This window comes from Lagopus leucura, unplaced genomic scaffold (genome assembly GCF_019238085.1).
Source record: "Lagopus leucura isolate 7727_CA_CO unplaced genomic scaffold, USGS_WTPT01 Super-Scaffold_100018, whole genome shotgun sequence".
NCBI classification, from domain to species: domain Eukaryota; kingdom Metazoa; phylum Chordata; class Aves; order Galliformes; family Phasianidae; genus Lagopus; species Lagopus leucura.
Window position 1 is genome coordinate 11,960,457 of NW_024962272.1, and position 18,759 is coordinate 11,979,215.

At 39.2% G+C, this 18,759-nt stretch overlaps 1 protein-coding gene across 1 annotated transcript in view; it reads right to left on the reverse strand.

Annotated features, from left to right (window-relative positions):
- Positions 1-725: 725 nt before the first annotated feature.
- Positions 726-18,759, reverse strand: part of FRMD3 (FERM domain containing 3) — a 121,203-nt gene continuing 103,169 nt past the window's right edge. Inside the window, exons 7-10 of the mRNA XM_042877479.1 lie at positions 6,249-6,336; positions 4,612-4,700; positions 1,816-1,879; positions 726-823 (exon numbers count right to left, since the gene is read on the reverse strand). Coding sequence (XP_042733413.1) covers positions 731-823; positions 1,816-1,879; positions 4,612-4,700; positions 6,249-6,336 — 334 coding nt within the window. The 3' untranslated portion in view covers positions 726-730. The remainder of the gene's footprint in view (positions 824-1,815; positions 1,880-4,611; positions 4,701-6,248; positions 6,337-18,759) is intronic.

Genomic DNA, 18,759 nt, shown 5'->3' on the forward strand with positions numbered 1-18,759 from the left:
CATGCTATTTCTTTAATGTACAGTGGCTTCAAAATGGCAAACTGATTTCATTTTAGTCTCTCATTCTCAGATCCCAGAGGACAATATTCTATGGCTTGTAAGTAGTTGAAAATAATCACAACCATTAACTGAGAGCCTGGACTGAGTCATAACTAAAACAGTTTTTCGTCATAGAGATGAATTAGCAGCTTTATTGTAGTACCTCATATTTCTGGCATTCCCACTGAATATATTAATTGAATTAAAAGGATACATTATCAATATTAAAATAAAAGAAGGAATCTCCTCCAAAATAAAGCAAGTTATTAATGTTCATGGTAGAAGATACATTCTTCCTGTGCAGTTATGGGTAAGAGTAAGGATACACCCTTACACCATCCTCTTTGTGTTACTTACAAAGAAAGTCTTTTAATAAAAATAATAACGCAATAGTATAAGAAGAGACTAAGTGGCAGAAAAAACTACCCACCCAAAAGGAAGTGTTTCTAAACAAAAGTTCAATACAATATCCATCCAACATCACCTTTCAGTTTCTGAACACTTTGTAATACTGGCTTCTAATAAACATGCACTTTAATAATAAAATTTTCTAACAAGCATTCTCAGAACATGCATATTTTTTGTTTTCATTTTGAATTCTGATAATGAAACAGAACATTTCATTTTGAATAATCTTCTAGTGATGCACATATTCTTTTCATTTTAGTATAGATGAAGACTGCAGTTTTACTTACTTATAAAAAGCCTGGTTCTCCACCCCGCACTTCCAAAGATGCTTGCAGGCTGCTGGTGTTGAGGTATGGAATGTCAGTACAGCCTTTTTCTATATGCAAGAAAAAGAAGACAAATAAAACAAACAAACTTTTGAAATCTGAAAAAAATGAAGCATTCATACCTAATGGCTATCAGTAATAATCAGATAAACTGAAGACCAAGTTTTCCTGTGTATCCTCCATCTATAGTTCGCTAAAAGAAATATATACCATATGTGGCTGGTAATCAAACTACTTGGGCAAATTTTTCAGAAATAAAAAGGAACGCTCTGAAGGGGTAGAGAAGAACATATATATAAGTGACTTCTGAGATAAATCTCTCCTGACAGTCGTCAGCCCAAAATCAAAGTCTTTCTGTTTAATATTCCACTATTATACAGTTGCTGCACTGCTTAACCACCTACTTCTCCCCTGTTCACTATGTCCTATCACCAAATCCTTCTTGCTACCATACAAACAGCTCCTGCTACTTGAGGTATTGCTTCCTTCCACCATTTTCTTCACTCAGACTGCATCCAAAGCCATAATACTGGGCTAAATCACTCTGCCCATGGGAAAGCACTGATTAGAGCATGTTGCAGGGAAAATTGCCACAATTTTAATTGTAAGAGTCCAATGACAGTACTCTAATTAAGAAAGATTTCATCCTATCTAGCTGAGCAAAATTTGAGAAAGTGATCCTAAAAAGATAAAAATATTTTTCTCTGATCCAGGATTCCATACCCATGAGGGTTCATGCTTTAGAGTAGGCAGGTAGAGCTTTAGTGTTATAAAACCCATTAAAACTTGGCTACACAGACAATCAAAACCAGGTGCAATCAACTCATCACTGCCTGCAGGTTAAGTAAGAAACATCTCAATCCCTTGCAAATAAGACACTCTTCTGACAATCAACAATATTCACATTCATTTGCATTCCATTTTAGAAAATATATATTTATAATTATCATCATTCTTCATAGAAGTTTAAGTTTGGTTAAGAATGATATTTAAGTCGACTCTAAATCAAATACAGAATTCCTGTAAAAATATTAAACCTGACCTCTTTCTGAGCTCCAAACACATAAAAAGTCTTCCCTTCAAATTTCAGCTTATAGACATCACACCTAGAAAGAGAAAAATGATTTACTGTAGACAACAGACTGAACTGCAGGTAAGAAAATTTGCATGCAGACCTCACTGATTCACAAACATTAAGGAGGCTTTAAATAGACAAAAGCTTCAGGAGAGGCCTTTAGCATAAAATCTTCAGCATAAAACATTCAGCATAAAAGTATGTAATATTCTGATTTCTTGTAGAGCAGGGAAAATAAGCAAAGTATTTGTTTTACAACCCTGTGCACCTGCAAAAAATTCATTTGGGATGTTGGAAAAGAAACAGGGTTGACAGCACTTATTTCTGGATCTTGTGTGTTGCTATCCTGTGTTATAATTTAACCCAGGTTCAAAGCACTAGATATGGAATAATGCTGCACCGCATTAAGACAATACAATTATCTCTGAATTAAATTGCAACTGAAATTTCATCATTACCAGAGCAGAGATGAAAACACTGTAGTTTCTCAAACTTCCCTGAAGACTCTGGATGATGCACAATTGAAATGGGAATGACTCTGGAGGTAAGGAGGATGCTATTCCAGAAATTTTCTAACAAGTATTTAACATTTATCAATAGCAACAAAAAAGTCCAATTTCAGTAGAAGGATAGAAAGATTCAACACCAATGTAATTTGGTAGGCAGGTTACAAAGATGCAATATGCTTTAGAACCTTATACAGAAATCAGTCAGATCCTGAATTGAAAATTGTGCATGAAATAAAGTAAACATCTGTAAGCAATAATAAGACAGTAAGTCAAAGGCAAACGAGGAATCCAAAGACACTTTTGTTGAGCCAGTGCACTAATACAATATATTACCAATACCTTACTGTGACAATAATTTACAGAACCAATCTCTTTTCAAAAACCCAGCACAAACTAAAGCATACAGTATATTTTGCTACTTTTTATTATCATACTCTTTTGGCATGTCTACCATAAATAATGCCCTCTGTAATGAATGGTTGTCAGTCTTCAAAATCTATTGAGATTTTTGGGACAAGATCAGTAAGATCAGAAGACAAGGAAATACCAAATACGAATTTGGATTTTTACTGAGTGGTGTAAACATCAGCTAATACCAGTGAAAGCTACTGAGCTCTAGGTTTTATAAACAAAAAGTACAAGCATCACACTGTATCTAGATCAATCCCAACAGATCAACCTTCCAATAGCCAGCATAACATTGAGACAACTTCATGAATTTTCATCTGTCAATATTTTATTTTGTTTCCATGCCAACGGGCTAAATGAATACACAAAAATCTTCAAAAAGTCACCTTCCCTTGCATGGAAACAAGAAAAATAAAGCACTCAAGCTCAATTCTCATGGTGGATACAAGCCTCGCAAAAGATACTCTCTCCTTCTGTCATAGAATGGCACTACAGATATCAGGACACGATGCCAAAAGCACATACCACTTAAACATTCTTACTAGAGAAACCTGATAGTAACCCTAGGGAAACTACAACATGAATCCAGGGTCACAAATGCTCAGTATTTGACAATCCCCAGAGCTGCATAGAGAAATGTGTGTTACATGTACAACTACACTGACTTTAAACCCCTGAGGATTTCTTATTATTCAGCTCTCAGGGAGATTTCTATAGGTGTAGGAGAGCCCATCTTTATGTAAATAGCTGCCTCACCATTTCCTCATCTCCAGCCCATCTCCTTCCCACAAGAAAGGCTGAGAGTGCTTCTAAGTTTCTGATGTTGGCACCAGTTTAGCAACTGGACCAAAATGAGATTCATGAACTTCTCAGCATGCCTGTACACACTCTGCACCACACTGCTGAGAGTACAGACATCTCCTGTTGCCTCGTTTGGAGAAGCTCAGTTTTATCTCTCCCTTAAACACGGCTGAGGTTGCAAAACTAAGTCAAATATGTTAAAGGAAAGAGGTGAGGGACTAGGGGAGAAGAAGTGAAAAGGAGGAAAAAGAAGGGGAAAAAAAAAAGACCCTCCCTTAAGGAAAGAAAAAAAAAAATTAAAAAAAGAGGGAAGGACAAAGCAAAAAGAGAAAGCCCAGTTCTGGGGCCTCCAGTGAAAGAAGAAGAACATCGAGCTGCTGGAGCATATCCAGAGGAGGGCCATGAAGATGATCAGAGGGCTGGAGCACATCCCCTGTCAGGACAGGCTGAGAGAGCTGGGGCTTTTCAACCTAAAGAGAAGACTGCAGAGGGACTTTATAGCAGCCTTCCAGTACCTGAAAGGGGCCTACAGGAAAGCTGGGGAGGGACTTTTTAAAAGAGCATGTAGTACAGAATGAGGGGAAATAATTTTAAACTAGAAGAGGGTAGATTGAGACTACATATCTGCTTATCAAGTACTGTTTTTGAATTGAAGGAAGTTAATTGAATGAGGAAACAATCAGATTTTTAAGAGCATATAAAAACCATATAAGAGCACAGGTGGACTTTTGTAAACTTTTCCAGACATCTCTGTCAATACGCTTCACTGGTGATTTACAGCAGAGCTGAAAAATCAGCTTACTCATTTTAGCATTTTTACATTACATTGACTAATGTGCTGTGTTAAATCATGTTCATTGGAGGAAGAACAAAATCAAATTATTCTGCTTTTTATTAGAGGTCCTCTAAAAAAGGAAACATGATGAGGCAAGAGAAGAAATATCCAAGTGGTTCACCTTAAAGATACAGGTGAAAATAATGGAAAGAAAGGAAGACACAGGTGAAAAGAAAAATCTTCCATATTAATGCACTCTTACATGCTTACCATTTTAACAAATGAATTCGTTTGTTCCCCTGGAAAACTACAAATCCTGCAGCTGTGAATCCTAAAAATGTAGTTGTTCCTGTTGAGTCCTTGAAAGAGAAAAAAGAAATATAATTTGCCTTTATCCAGTGAGACATCTGTTACTAATGCTAAAGTTATAATTACATTATAGGCTACCTGTATTTTATTTTCCTTTTCAAAATAAAATGTCTTCCAAGTCGTACACTTCAAAGCAACAAATACTTAATAAAAATAGAGGTGAAACAAGTCTCATATATGCCCACATGTTTAACAGACTAACAGAATTTCTAATGTGATGGTACTTTTAAAAAACAACATTTATTAAAGTAGGCAAGTACTCTCGAATATAAACCAGAATATTTAATAGCCTTTACGTTTATGAAATGCCATTAAAAAAAAAAAAAATTAGTTACATAATGGAAGTTCTGCCCTAACTTTTCTGAGCAAAGAATCGAGTAAGTTTGGTATTAACTGGAGTTCCTGCCCATCCCAAGTCCCAGACCCTTACCTTGTTAAATTATATTGGGTTTATTGTGCCTTATGCTCAATCAATCAAGAAGATAAGAATAATCAGAAACTAATTTGTTTCTTGAGAAAGAGCTGAACAACTGCAAGGAACATCTTGCAAGGGGCCACTGTGCATTGTATCTTACTTCCAGAAGTCTAAAAACTTTTCCATCATTTCAGGCCATGAACTCCTGCATGTTCCCACTCTATAAGTCCTGCTACATAGAGAGAAGGTGCTGAATGAATTCTCATTCTGTCCTAAGTGCCAGCATAAGAGACATCCTCTGAAAACTACAGCTTTGAACTAAAGTTTACAATGTCACTGACTTCACTCATCTCTGAATCAGACCTGTATTTCACACAAGAACAACACTCCAAGCATAGTATATATGAAATCTGAAGCAGCTTTATGTTAAGGTAACTGCTTGAGGGCACTCATCATTAAGGCAGCCAAATGGGCAGCAGTGCACATTTCTGCTCCTTAACCAAATTAGACAGTATACAAGGTGGACTAAAATCAAAGGCAGCAATTAAAAAATGAAGCAGCAAACATTAAAAATTAACAGAGTGTAGAGTATGTGGATAAAACCAAGTAATTAAAAATGTAGGTGTAAGGGACGATCAGAACTGGAAGTCGCCTTCCATAAAGAACCACAAAACAATCACTTAATTTGCTGTTCTTCGTAAGACTTACATATTTTGATGGTATTTGAAAAACTATTCTGCCAAGGTCTAATAATTTCCTTCAACTTCTGGACAACAGTAAGCCTGAATCTTGTAATTCCTGGCAAGCAAGTATTTAATACCTGAGCATCTATGAAACCTTTGCAGTAAGTGCAAAGAAACTATCAAGCATAGTCATAGTTTCTGACTTGACACTACTATATCGTCCTGCCAGTATGGTTCTTCTGCAGAGACCTTTTCTTTCGTTGTTGCATGGATTCAAATGTACTTCGGCTTAAATGCAGTACTAGGGATAAGTTCTTTTACAACTGACTCCCTGTTTATATCTAAATAAATAAATAAAAATATATAGATCTAAATAAATTCAATTAATGGCTTTTTATTAAATGTTATTAGTTTAAAAAAAAAAAAAAAAAACTTGTTACCTTGCAAGGATGAGGATCAACACCATAAGTTTCTAATGAATGTGCTTTCAGGAGCAACTTAAATTCAGAAACAGCTGGGCTCTGACCTCTGGAAAGGAAAACTCTTTATCAAATACAAACAATTTCAACAATGTTCAGTTTATAATGTAAAGATATAAAATTTTAATGTCACTTCTGGAACTGAACTACCCAATGCTGCATCTTTTCAGGTAAGTTCTTTTAACAAGCACATTATGCAGTTAACCAGAGTCATCTAACATCTTGCAGATATCTCTTGTTTTTTGATACACATCAAAAGAAGCACATCACCCTGAATATTAAGGAAGCTTCAGCATCTTTTTTCCACAAACTTTTTCTCCCAAACTCATCTAAAAGGATTGTCCAGATTAACAAACATTCCTTCCAGCACAGGGCATAAACACAGCAATCATATTACAGTTCACTCAGCACACCTAATTATAGCAGTGCTTGTTACCACCGTGATAGTTTAGAATCTGTCAGCATTTCCATTATATGCCCCTATTTTTAGGGTGTCTAGAAGCAATTGTCAAAGCCTCAAACATGGCATGCAAACTTGATTTATGAAGTTTTATTGTTTTGTTTTAGTTCCTCTAAGTCGTGTTACTCTCAGCCCGAGTGCTGTTATGACAGTGAGCCGGTCTGAACATTATTCTGTTCAGATATTTGTATGACAAAAGAACTTGACTCTGACCAATATACAGTTTTATGACAAGCACTGCTCAGGACCTTTAGAAAGCTAGGCCTCATAAATCCTTCTCATACACATTATCCCAGAAATGGAGCACTGACAATCCTTCAAGAAACACAAGAATGGTCATACTTAATCGTACCTCTCCACTTTGACTCCCATTCTCACTCTTTTTCCTGTGCCACAAAGGAATGAGCACAGACAAACATTCAGTGCAATGATGTAGAATAATTTCCCTTGTAGCAGTTTCTGCCATCCCTAGAACAACTGAAAATTAAAAGACTCTGACATACAAGTTTCAGCAACCAGCCCAAAATTCATCTGAACTCTGAAGATGATTCCAGCATACTTACGGATATCAAATCCTATTTTGAATCTACCACATTAACGCCCTGTGGTGATATCAGTATAATTAACTTTTGTTGTAAAAAGGTTTTAACTCATTCTCATCTGGACTCCACTATCTTTTAATTCCCAATACGGCTTTCGGACCTACTTGATACTACAATACTTGCATTTTATTTTTTTATTTTTTTTATATTAAAAAGCCACTAAAATTAAAGAATTGCATTTCTCCTTCCTTCACCAATATCTAATAGAGAAGAGCATGTATCAAAGGGAACATGAAAAACTGGAAATGTGCATATGTACAGCTACATATTTAAAATAACAGCATGAAAGTAACAAACAAAACCAAACACACTTATTTCGCCCAATTAACTTTTTGATGGTTCCATTAGACATTTCCTGTTCCTTTTCAATACCAATAAATCATAATTGTTGAGCTCTGATAGAGCAAGTTTTTTCATGTACCTACCAACTGCAAAGAATGGAATTAACTAAATCTAATTTACTTAAATTGCTTGTGCTGCATAGGGAGAAGTCAAACAAATGAAAGACCTGATTGCTGATCAGAAGCTCAGCCTTACAGAAAAATAATACCTTATAAAACCAATTTTTTCATGACTTCCTTTACTGACACAAAGGAAAGTAGTCATGATAAATGTACAAGGAAAGTAGAAGTGATAAATAATTAGAAATAATGCGATTTGCGCATTTGCGTTGTTTGGATCTGGCATTTCCAGAAGTGAAAAAAGCAGTACTACCTTGCAATCATTATTAAAGCAAGAAGACGCACTAATAAACAGAATTATCATGCTCTCACCTAGTCTTCGGAACTATGCTATCTTTCATGTCAGGTGGAAAGAGCTGCAAAGCTATGATACTTGAAAAAAAGGAGACAAAATTTACAAGTTTGATGCTATCAGATTACAGGCAAATAAAATGGCTATTGTGGGCAGCTTTAAGAGAACAGCACAAAGCAGAAGAGATCTGTGAAATATGAAATGAAAAATAAATTCCTGACTCATCTTTTACCAAGGGAATAATATTCAACCTTCATAATATGCTTTTCACTTGTAACTTAGTAATGAAACTTTCTTTAATAAATAAAAAGCTATCTGTAGCAAATGCTATCAGCAAACAAAAGCCAGCATTTAATGTTAATCACTAATTTCACAATAGATACACCTTTTATTGGCTTTGCTAAAAAGCCTTTAAAGTTTCTATTCAAAACAAACAACCTCTCACATTAAAAACCAGGGTCCTGCAGGAGTGGCCTCTGTGAAAGCAGAGCCCAGCAGATGCCCCATGTTAGAATAGAGCCAGCTCCAGTTGCTCCCAAAGACACCCACTACTGCCAGAGCTGAGCCATGACTGATGCTTGGGTGTGCCTCTGGGAAAGGAGATTTAAGGAAAGGAAAAACTGCTGCAACACAGCAGCTGGAAAAGAAAATGAGAAATGTGAGGCAACAGCCCTACAGCCCCAGGGTCAGTGCAGGGAGGGTAAGAGGAGCTCCAGGCTCCTTGCAGCCCAGGAGAGGCCCACAGAGGAGCAGTTTGTTCCCTGCAGCCCACAGGCACTATGTGAAGCAGATCTCCACATGCAGACATAGAGGAGCCCGCGGGACAGCAGTCAGTGCAGCCTGTATGAGGGGATGCAGCCCACGAAGTAAAGGAAAGGAAAAGTAAAGTAAAGTAAAGTAAAGTCACTCCTTTTGACCTTATGTGATTACCTCAGCTTTGTCAATATGCATTCAATACTGAACTGAAGATGAATCCCATTTTTATATGTCGCAACCATTCTAGTAGCCAGCTCCCTCAAGACAAAGTTTTTCAGCAGGACCAGTAACATATTACAAAGAAAATCTTCAGTAGAAATGAACAAATAATAAATAAGAAAAATAAAGAAATAAAATAAGAATTATCTGTAAAATTAGTCCTCCACAGCTGTTAGCAATGAATTAATTATTCATGCCAGGAATCAATCAAAGAGTTCCTAATAAAATTTTTATCAGACAAACAATTTAGTAAGACTGAGAAGTCTGCAGCAGGCTTTATTTTTAACTTTAGGCTCATGAGGATTGCACACAAGAGGATGCACAATATCTGTTTATTCCCCAGAGAGCCCCCAGCCCTGAAGCATTTCAAAGACCAGGATGCACACCAGGGAATACTTTCAAGATTGTCAAATGATATATTTCCTTTGTTGACTGATTCTAGAGTTTTCTCCCCTTAACATCTTTCATTTGAGGTGACCTGATCAAGCATCAATTCCTTTCAATAAATGGAGATTATATAGCAATAACAGCAAAAAGCATTTTCAATGTCATTCTCAGTGCCATTTTGACTGACCCTTGTTGAGTCATTTTGTTTGTGTTCTGTGATTTCTCTTACTGATTTATGAAGTGCTTTGAAACGCTGTTAACCTACTTTAATACATCACTGTTAATAAAAAGTACAACTATTCTGCACCCTTTGTTTCATTTCTTGTTTATCAAAGTTACCAGCTGGAGAATACAGTGGATTCACAGTACTTGTGCATGCCCCATGAAGAAACCATTTCTGGATGTTCATGGTTTGAAGGGTTTTGAAAGGTAATTAATTCACAGAATTAAATCTGTACATAACAATTTGGCTTCAAGAAATGCTTCCTATACCTCTCTTTACAAACCTGGAAAAAAAACAAACAAAAAACCCAAAGTCATAAAACTTTAAATAACGTGGTTCAGCCTCCACCAAATATCCTTTGCCTTGCCTCAGAACATCCTTCACTGCAGTCTCAGGAGAGACAACACTGACTATTTAAGTGATGATGCCCACCTATGAAATCCTGTCCTTGCTACATCCCAGATCCTGCACAAAGCATCCTACAGCAGAACAAGGGCTGGATTTCCTTTAGAGAAGCCTGAATTTTGCATAAAGAAATTATGCTTTTAGTTATGTCATATACTGATTTCAGAGCTACCTACCACAAGGCGAAGATTTCCTGTTACTTTAAACCTACAAGTGATTGAGCCTCTAACAGTTATAGAATTATAGTGCTAAAAATCCTGAGTAGTTCTACTTTTGATCTAAGCTCAGAAGATTTTAGCAGATATCAGAGATGCAGAGATGCATACAGTCTGTCTGCTAATACTTTGGACACAGTGAAGATGCTAAGAACTGACTGGTGTTAAAACATGACTTAGATTTACTAAAATTCACCTGTGCAACCTGGCTCTACCCCTTTTTGACCTCATTTTAAGGGCTGACAGCCACTGAGGAAGGATCTTTTGCTGGAGAGCCCTCCTTTGTGCAGTCTTCCTGTGAGCCTAGATTTCTGAATTTGGGTGAGCATCTTTCTGTCTCTCTCTTTTTTTTTTTTTCTTTTTTTTTCTTTTTTTTTTTTTTTTATGTAACACCTTCTCACTGTGCATACCCAAGACTGATCCTGCTGCCTTCACACCCAGATAAAGAAGTTGTGGAGAGGCAGGTCAGAAGCAGATGAAGAAATTCCTATAGTTTGGGAATTCATATGTACAGCTGAATACATGAGTAGGCTAAATGTGGAATCTGAATCAAAACCTCACCATGAGAATGGAAAGAACTAGCTTAGTAAAGAAAACAACAACACTGGTGGAGCAGAGTTATGACTGCTATTTCCAAGAGAAAAATAAAAAAAAGGGAGGGAGAAGCACCTACACGATACAGGTACTACAATAAAACAAACTACGTTTTTCAATTAAAATAAACTATACCTCCTAGTGAATTTCTGGAATTCTCACCAAAAACAGAGAAATGACATGGATTGATCATGTTTTGTTTTTTCACTGACTCAGAAAGACCTTTTGGAAGAGATAAGAGAGGAAAAATATATCTGGTTTGTCTGTGAAGAATCACCCTTTAGATTACTTCTGTGACTACATCTTCCATAAGGTGTAAACTTTCTCCTCACCATAATGTTTCTGGAAATATTCTCTATGCCATGAAAACACCAAGGTGAAAAGCAGTGTCTCACTCCTACCAGTGCGTCCAGAACACAGGTAATGCTTGTTAATCTTAGTTGTTTTTAACCACATTGTGATAATTAAAGAGAACGGTTTTGAGAAGCAAAGCTCTGAGGAATGCAGCATACACATCATTCTTCAGGACAAGGACTAGGTAATCAAGGGAGCATGATGTTTACAGCTTCTAAACAATGATCAGTGTATAACCAAGAAGTTATAATCACAATATAATTGAGTATAATCAATAGATATCAAGATGTTATAATTGCAATATAATCAAGAGAGTAAGGTAAAGCAAACAAGGATCACAAGAGAGAATAAGTGGAAGAGCTTACCCTTGGGTTGAGCTCACCAGAAGATACCAAAAGAGGGGATCTCCAGAAGAGATCCTTCCCCTCTGGTAGCCAGCTCTTAAATAGGTCCAGGAGGGGTGGAGCCAGGCTCCACCCCTTCCAGCAGCACAGGTGAATTGCCTTCACCTGTGCTCCTCTGACTGACTCAAGGCTCACCTCAGGTGATCAATCAGAGGTTCAGGCCGTGACTCAGCAGTTCCCATACAATCAGTAAGTATCAAAATACTTCTAATCAATATCACATTCATTGCCTGAATCTGTGGGCAGGGCTTAGAGGAGCAAAATCCCTCCCACTGTGAGAGAAATGCAAAGTCAAGATCACTTGATGAGACTGAATATGTCTATGGGACCAGATTACAGACACTTCAGAGTCCTGAAGAATCACAGAGTCACTGAAGTTAGAAAAGACTTCTAAGATCATCCAGTCCAACCGTCCAGTATTTCCCACTAAATCATGTCCCTCAGTACAACATCAAAATGTTTCTGACCTCCAGGGTCAGTGATTCCACCACCTCTCTGTGCAGCCTGTTTCAGCATCTGACCACTCTCTTGGAGAAACATTTACTAACATCCAACCCAAATCTCCCCTTATGCAACTTGATGCCATTCCCTCTAATCTTATCACTAGTTACATGGGAGAAGTGGCCAACACCCACCTTCAGGTAGTTGTAGAAAGCGATAAGGTCTCCCCAGAGCCTCCTCTTCTACAGACTGAACAATCCCTGCTCCCTCAGCTGCTCCACATCAGGCTTGTGCTCCAGACCCCTCACTAGCATTGTTGCCATTCCCTGGACATGCTCCAGGGCCTCAGTGTCTTTCTTGTATTAAAGGGCCTGAAAGTGAACACAGTACTCAAGGTACAGCCTCAACAGTTCTGAGTACAGAGGGATGATGACTTCCCTGCTCCTGCTGGCAACACTATTTCTGATACAAGCCAGAATACCATTGGTGTTCTTGACCACCTGGACACACTTCTGGCTCATGCTCAGCCACATGTCAGCCAGTTCCCCCAAGTTCGTCTCCTCTACACGGTCTTCCAAGCACTCTGCTCCAAGCCTGTAGCATTGCCTGGGGTTTGGGTGGCCAAAGTACAGGATCCGGCACTTGGTCTTGTTGAACTTCACTCCACTGGCCTCAGCCCAGCTATCCAGCCTGTCTAGATCACTCTGTAGAGTCTTCCTGCCCCAAGGCAGATCAACACTTCCTCCCAACTTGGTGTCATCTGCAGATTTACTGAGGGTGCACTTAATGCTGTCATCCAGGTCATCAATAAAGATGTTGAAGAGGATAGGCCCCAGCACCAACCCCCTGGGAACACTACTTCTGATCAGTTGCCATTCACCACCATTCTCTGGGCCTGGCTGTCCAGACGGCTCTTCACCCAGCAAAGTGTATCTGTCCAAAGCCACAGGCTGCCAGCTTCTCCAGAAAAATAGTGTGGGGGACGGTGTCAGAGGCTTTGCTGAAGTCTAGGTAGACCATATCAATGGCCCTTCCCTCATCCACTAGTCAGGTCACTAGATCATAGAAGGAGAACAGATTGGTCAAGCAGGACCTGCCTTTCTTGAACGCACGCTGTCTGGGCCTGATCCCCCAGTTATCCCACAAGTGCCATGTGATCTTCCTTAAGATGATCTGCTCCACAATCTTCCCTGGCACTGAGGTCAGGCTGACAGGCCTATCGTTCCCCAGATCCTCCTTACAATCCTTCTTGTAGATGGGAGTCGTAATGGCAAACCTCCAATCCTCTGAGACCTTTCCAGTTTACCAGGAACACTGATCGATGATGGAAAGAAGCTCGACTATCACCTCTGCCAGCTCCCTAAACACCCTCGGGTGGTTCCCATCTGGCCCAATAGGACTTGTGGAAGTTCAGTTGGAGTAGTATGTCTCTACTGTTTCCACTTGAATAGTGGAGGATTTATTCTGCTTCCCATTCGAGACTTCCAGGTCAAGGGGTAGAGTACCCTGAGGATAACTGGTCTGAATTTTAAAGACAGATGTAAAGAAAGCATTGAGAAACTCAGCCTTTTCCTTATCCTCGGTGGCCATGGTCCCTGCCCATCCAGTAAAGAATGGAGATTCTCCTTAGCCCTCCTTTTACTGTTAGTACATATGCTAAACAGCAAGTCTTGCGAGGCACCTCCCCTGGTAGACTCTCTTATCAGCTGCAGAAGGAAATTATCTTCTATACACTCTAGAAATATCCCAGACTGCTTCTTCCGTGCTGCATTGTAATTCCAGCATATATCAAGCAAGTTGAAGTCTCCCATGAGAACAAGGGCTGGCGATTGCACATATTCTTCTGGCTGCTAATAAAATGCCTCATCTGTCTCTTCATCCTGTTTAGGTGAACTACAACAGATGCCTACCAGGTTGTCTGCCTTGTTGGTCCTCCTTCTCATAATCCTTACCTATAGACATTCAACCTCATCATTCCCTGCCACAAGCACAACAGTGACAAAACACTCTCTAATCTAAAGAGCGATGTCACCATCCCTCCTTCCTTTCTTATCCCTTCTAAAGAGCTTCTATACATTTATTGTAGTACTCCAGTCTTGGGAGTGATTCCACCATGTTTCCATAACTGCAAGTCATAGCCTGGCACACACTGGTGTTCAGCTCCTCCTCTTTGTTGCCTATGTTGTGTACATTGGTGTAGATGCATAAGCTGAGCCCCTTGCCTCACCCCTAGTTGTGTCACTATTCCCTTAGGCTCACCTCTAGCAGGCCTACTGTTATCCCCTTCCCCCTTCATATCTAGTTTTAAAGCCCTCTCAACAAACCCTGTCAGCTCCTGGGCTAGGGTCTATTTCCCAATTTGAGGCAGGTGAGACCCATCAGCAGACATCAGGCCTGGCATCCAGTAAACTGTCCCACAGTTTTAAAAAAAAATAAATACAATTCTTGTATTAAATCACCTCCTTCTGCTCAGTGATGGCATAGAGGGGGTCCACCACCGTTTGCAAAGTATCAACAATGCTGTCTTTCTTGCAAGTTTGGGAGAGAGTTTCTCCACCAATCTATCTCCTGGTTGCACTCTCTGATACTCCTTAATCTCTCCACCTCCCCCTTGAGCTCCATTACTAAACTGAGCAGATGAACTACCTGCCCACACTTTATGCAGGTGGAATCCCTGCCACCCTTCACCAGCACCAATAGGCTCAGGCACTCACTGCAGCCAGAGACTTGATCCACCACGTTTTTACGCAGGCACTCCATCTCAGTTGCCACATTCTTTCTTGCCAGAGCTTTCTGCCTAGTGGAGACCATGGTCTGATTTGTTGTCCATGATGCAGCCAGGTCTCCTGAGAGGACAGTGATGCTCTGCCTCCTCACCTGTCCTGTTCAGACTGCCCATGCAAACTGCCATGCCACACTCTTCTGACACGCCATGTCATTTTTGCCTGTCCTGTATGCTCCGGTCCCCAGTGGCAGTTTTATACAGACAGAGTGATCCTGCCTCCACCCCTGTAATTTCAGAATGCCACTGCCATGCAGAGGACATTAGCACCCAGTACTGAAGGAAATGGTCTGTGTAGTTGCTAAACCACTCTCCAACATATTCAAAAAGTCATGGCTGTCAGGCAAAGCCCACAGTGATTGGAAAAGAGAAAGGCTGATCAATGCTTCTATTTCTAGCTGGAGGCTCATGACAAGTGGTGTCCCAAAGGGGGTCAGTGTTGGGAATGGTGTCTGTCATCATCTTTATCAACAGCCTAGAGAATGAGATCAAGCGCAGTCTCATCACTCTACAGTTGATGCACCAGAAGGGTGGGATGCCATTCGGAGGGATCTGGACAAGCTTGAAAAGTGGGCTTGTGACATCCTAATGAGATTCAACAGCACCAAGTACAAGGTGTTGAACTGGAGTTAGGGCAACCCCATGTGTACAGACTGGGAGAAGAACTCAGTGAGAATAGCCTTGAGGAGAAGGACTTCCTGGACTCAGAAGAATCCAGGAAGAAAACTCTAACTCCAATGTGGTGTTAGAAAGTTAATGTTCCTTTACTCTCGCAATCCATTCCAGGCAACTTGACAAATCAAGTGCTCTTTCTTGGAGTTCAGGTTCTAAACTGTCAAGACATACAAATGCAATACATTGGCATACACATCCATTCTTTTCCAATAGCTCATTAATATGCTAATGTCCCTTTGGGCATGTGCAGAAGATAGCTTTGGGGGTCTTTACTCCCTTACTTCATCCTCATTTTTCTGTCATCAGCTTCCTCTCTGTGCCTCTTGGCTGACCTTTTAGCTGTTTTCCCCCAGATTAGCAAATTTCCATCACTTGTTATGCAATAATGAGCAGCTTTCTATCTTGGTACACTATAACTCAAAACAGTTTATATGAAGAAGTCATCCCTGCAAATGGTGAATGCAAAGATGAAAGAATTATGTTGCGACTTCAGTACTTCATTGAAGTAAGGCTCGTTCTGAAAAACGTGACTGTCCACATACCAAGCAAAGATAACTGGAAAGTTTTAGAAGTAGCACACATTAGTTCCTCTTTGCTATATTAATATATTGGTCCTTAAGCTAATATATCAATCCTTATTGCTACATCAATCCTTCCTTTTCTTTTGAGTACTTAAAACAGGAGAAGCAAACAGGAGAGAGACTGACTTTTCAAACAGGCAGACAGTAATAGGGCAAGGAGGAATGATTTTGAAGAAGAAGAGTTTTAGATTAGATGTCAAAGGGAATTTTTTTACTCAGATATTAAGGAGGCACTGGAACAGGTTACACAGAGAAGCTGCAGTTGCCCCGTACATGCAAGCATTCAAGGCCAGGTTAAACGGGGCCCTGGCAGCCTGATCTAGTGACTAGCAACCTTGCCCATGGCAGGGAGTTGTAACTGGATACTCTTCAAGGTCCCTTCCAACCCAAGCCATCCTATGAAAATTCTATGTATCTACGAAACACACATTCTGGCCATCTCTCTAATTCAGTCAAATTACCACTGCTAAGAAGAATTATGGAGTGGAAAAAACACCAGGAAAATGCAGCTAAACAGAAACAATGTTTTCTACCTACTAAAACATAAAGAACAGCATGTTAAAACCAGACTGCTACATTAGAAAGAACCCGATAATTTTGTATTTGCTGTAGCATGTGCCAATATATAGCCTGATGATGAATACAAGTGCATACACTAGGAAATAAAGCAAGCTACCACAGGGTATCAAGGCTGAAATGAAGAAGGCATTCAGAATAGCCCCAGCTGTAATGTAGGTGGACCTCGAGCAGCTGGCATGACAATCTGCCTGTGAACTCCCTCTACCTATCCTCCTCCCCCTCCTCAACTCTTTCAAGTCCTTGATTACACTTTGCATAGATGAGAACTACAAAGATTTTGGCTACTTGAGCATGTAAGTCAGCTGCTCCTAAGCCCAAATCCTCTTCTTTTCCAGAATCCTCCCCCATCTATGTAAATGGCAACAGATTCCAAATTCCCAGATAACTGGCTTCTATCTTCTGTGGTATGGCAGCAAGTACTGGTGCATTACATATGTCATTTTGATTGGATTCCTCTCATCCGTATGAGGCCACTGGATACAAATGTGATTAGGATGGTACAAGAAGCTAAATGCAATGTGTCGATGAGTGTGGTAGCAGCACTAAACACATAAAGGCAGATAATATGTACTTCTAATTGAAAGAAGCTTTTAAATGTCATACAAAATCCACTTTGGTCCAGATGTACTAAACAGGAATTCAGTTTTAGGTCTTTTTTAATATATTTAATAATATGCAAAAAGTTGCTTTCATCTTGGATTAAGCAATATTAGCACTTACAAAGAAAATTATTTTCTAGCAATCCTTGGCAAGTTTTGTAAGACAAGCTCCCAGGATACACTCCGTAGTAATAATTGTAGTTAAGCTTGCCAATAACTCCATTGGCAGCTCCATGTATGCATGAGAGCTGGAGAGAGATGAGTGCAGATCAGGAAACTCTATGAATGGCTTCAAGCTATGGCAGGGGAGATTCAGGCTGGACATTGGGAAGTATTACTTTTCAGAAAGGGTGGTCAGGCACTGGAATGGACTGCCCAGGGAGGTGGTGGAGTCACCGACCCTGGGGGTGTTCAAGGAAAGGCTGGATGTTGTGTTGAGGGACATGGTTTAGTGGGAGCTATTGGGAATAGGTGAACGGTTGGAGTGGATGATCTTTTAGGTCTTTTCCAACCTTGGTGATTCTATGATTCTATGATAATCTTCATACCAGTATGAGCACCAAAGGTAACTGATGCAATGATGAATGGAATAAAAAAAGAATTAGAGCAGACAAGTTAAGTTAAAAATGCTTAAGTCAGCAATGTGTAGTCACAATATAGATTATGTAGATATTACACACCTTTCAAAACAAATTTAAACGAAACTTTTCATTTCTCTTTCATCAAAAACAAGCATTAGTTTGTTAATCTGGTTTTCATGAAAATATTACCCTTTAGTTTAAAAGTTTAAATTTCTTATATAGGAAGATACTTAAAGATAGTAAAGATAGTCAAAGATAGTTATTAACAAAACATGTCAGTGATTTCATGCCCTCAGAGGAAATCTCTTCCTCTTCCAAAAGATTTTCTTCCACATAAAACTTTTGCAGAATCTAGAAAATGTCACACATTGGAGTGAATAGCCAAGTAAGTAGCGGTCAAGTACCCTGAGCCTGTATTAACATCAGCAACTCCAAGTAATGATAAACTATTTGAATTTACCTATGAAACTGGCCTGAGAAATAGCTACTTGAATTGGTTCATAATTTAATTGGCAAAATTATGTGTCCTTAGGGCTTCTTACATAATACACTCATTTAAGTTACATGACTTTGTATTTCACATCAGAAGCAGTTATCAGGTGGGATACAAAAAAAATCTTCAGTCTCAACCTCTGAGTACTTTCATCACATACCTTTCATATGAAAAGAGGAGAAAATAAACATAATTTCAACAAACAGATGTTCCCTTCTGCAGATTATATATGAATCTTGTCTTTGGAATTCTCTGGATTTCAGGTCTCATCTCAGGAAACTATGGTTGATAGGTACTCTTCAAAAGACAGGGAATTTATCAGAGTTATAAATACTCTATTTTAAGACAGAAGATTTGGGACAGAATAAA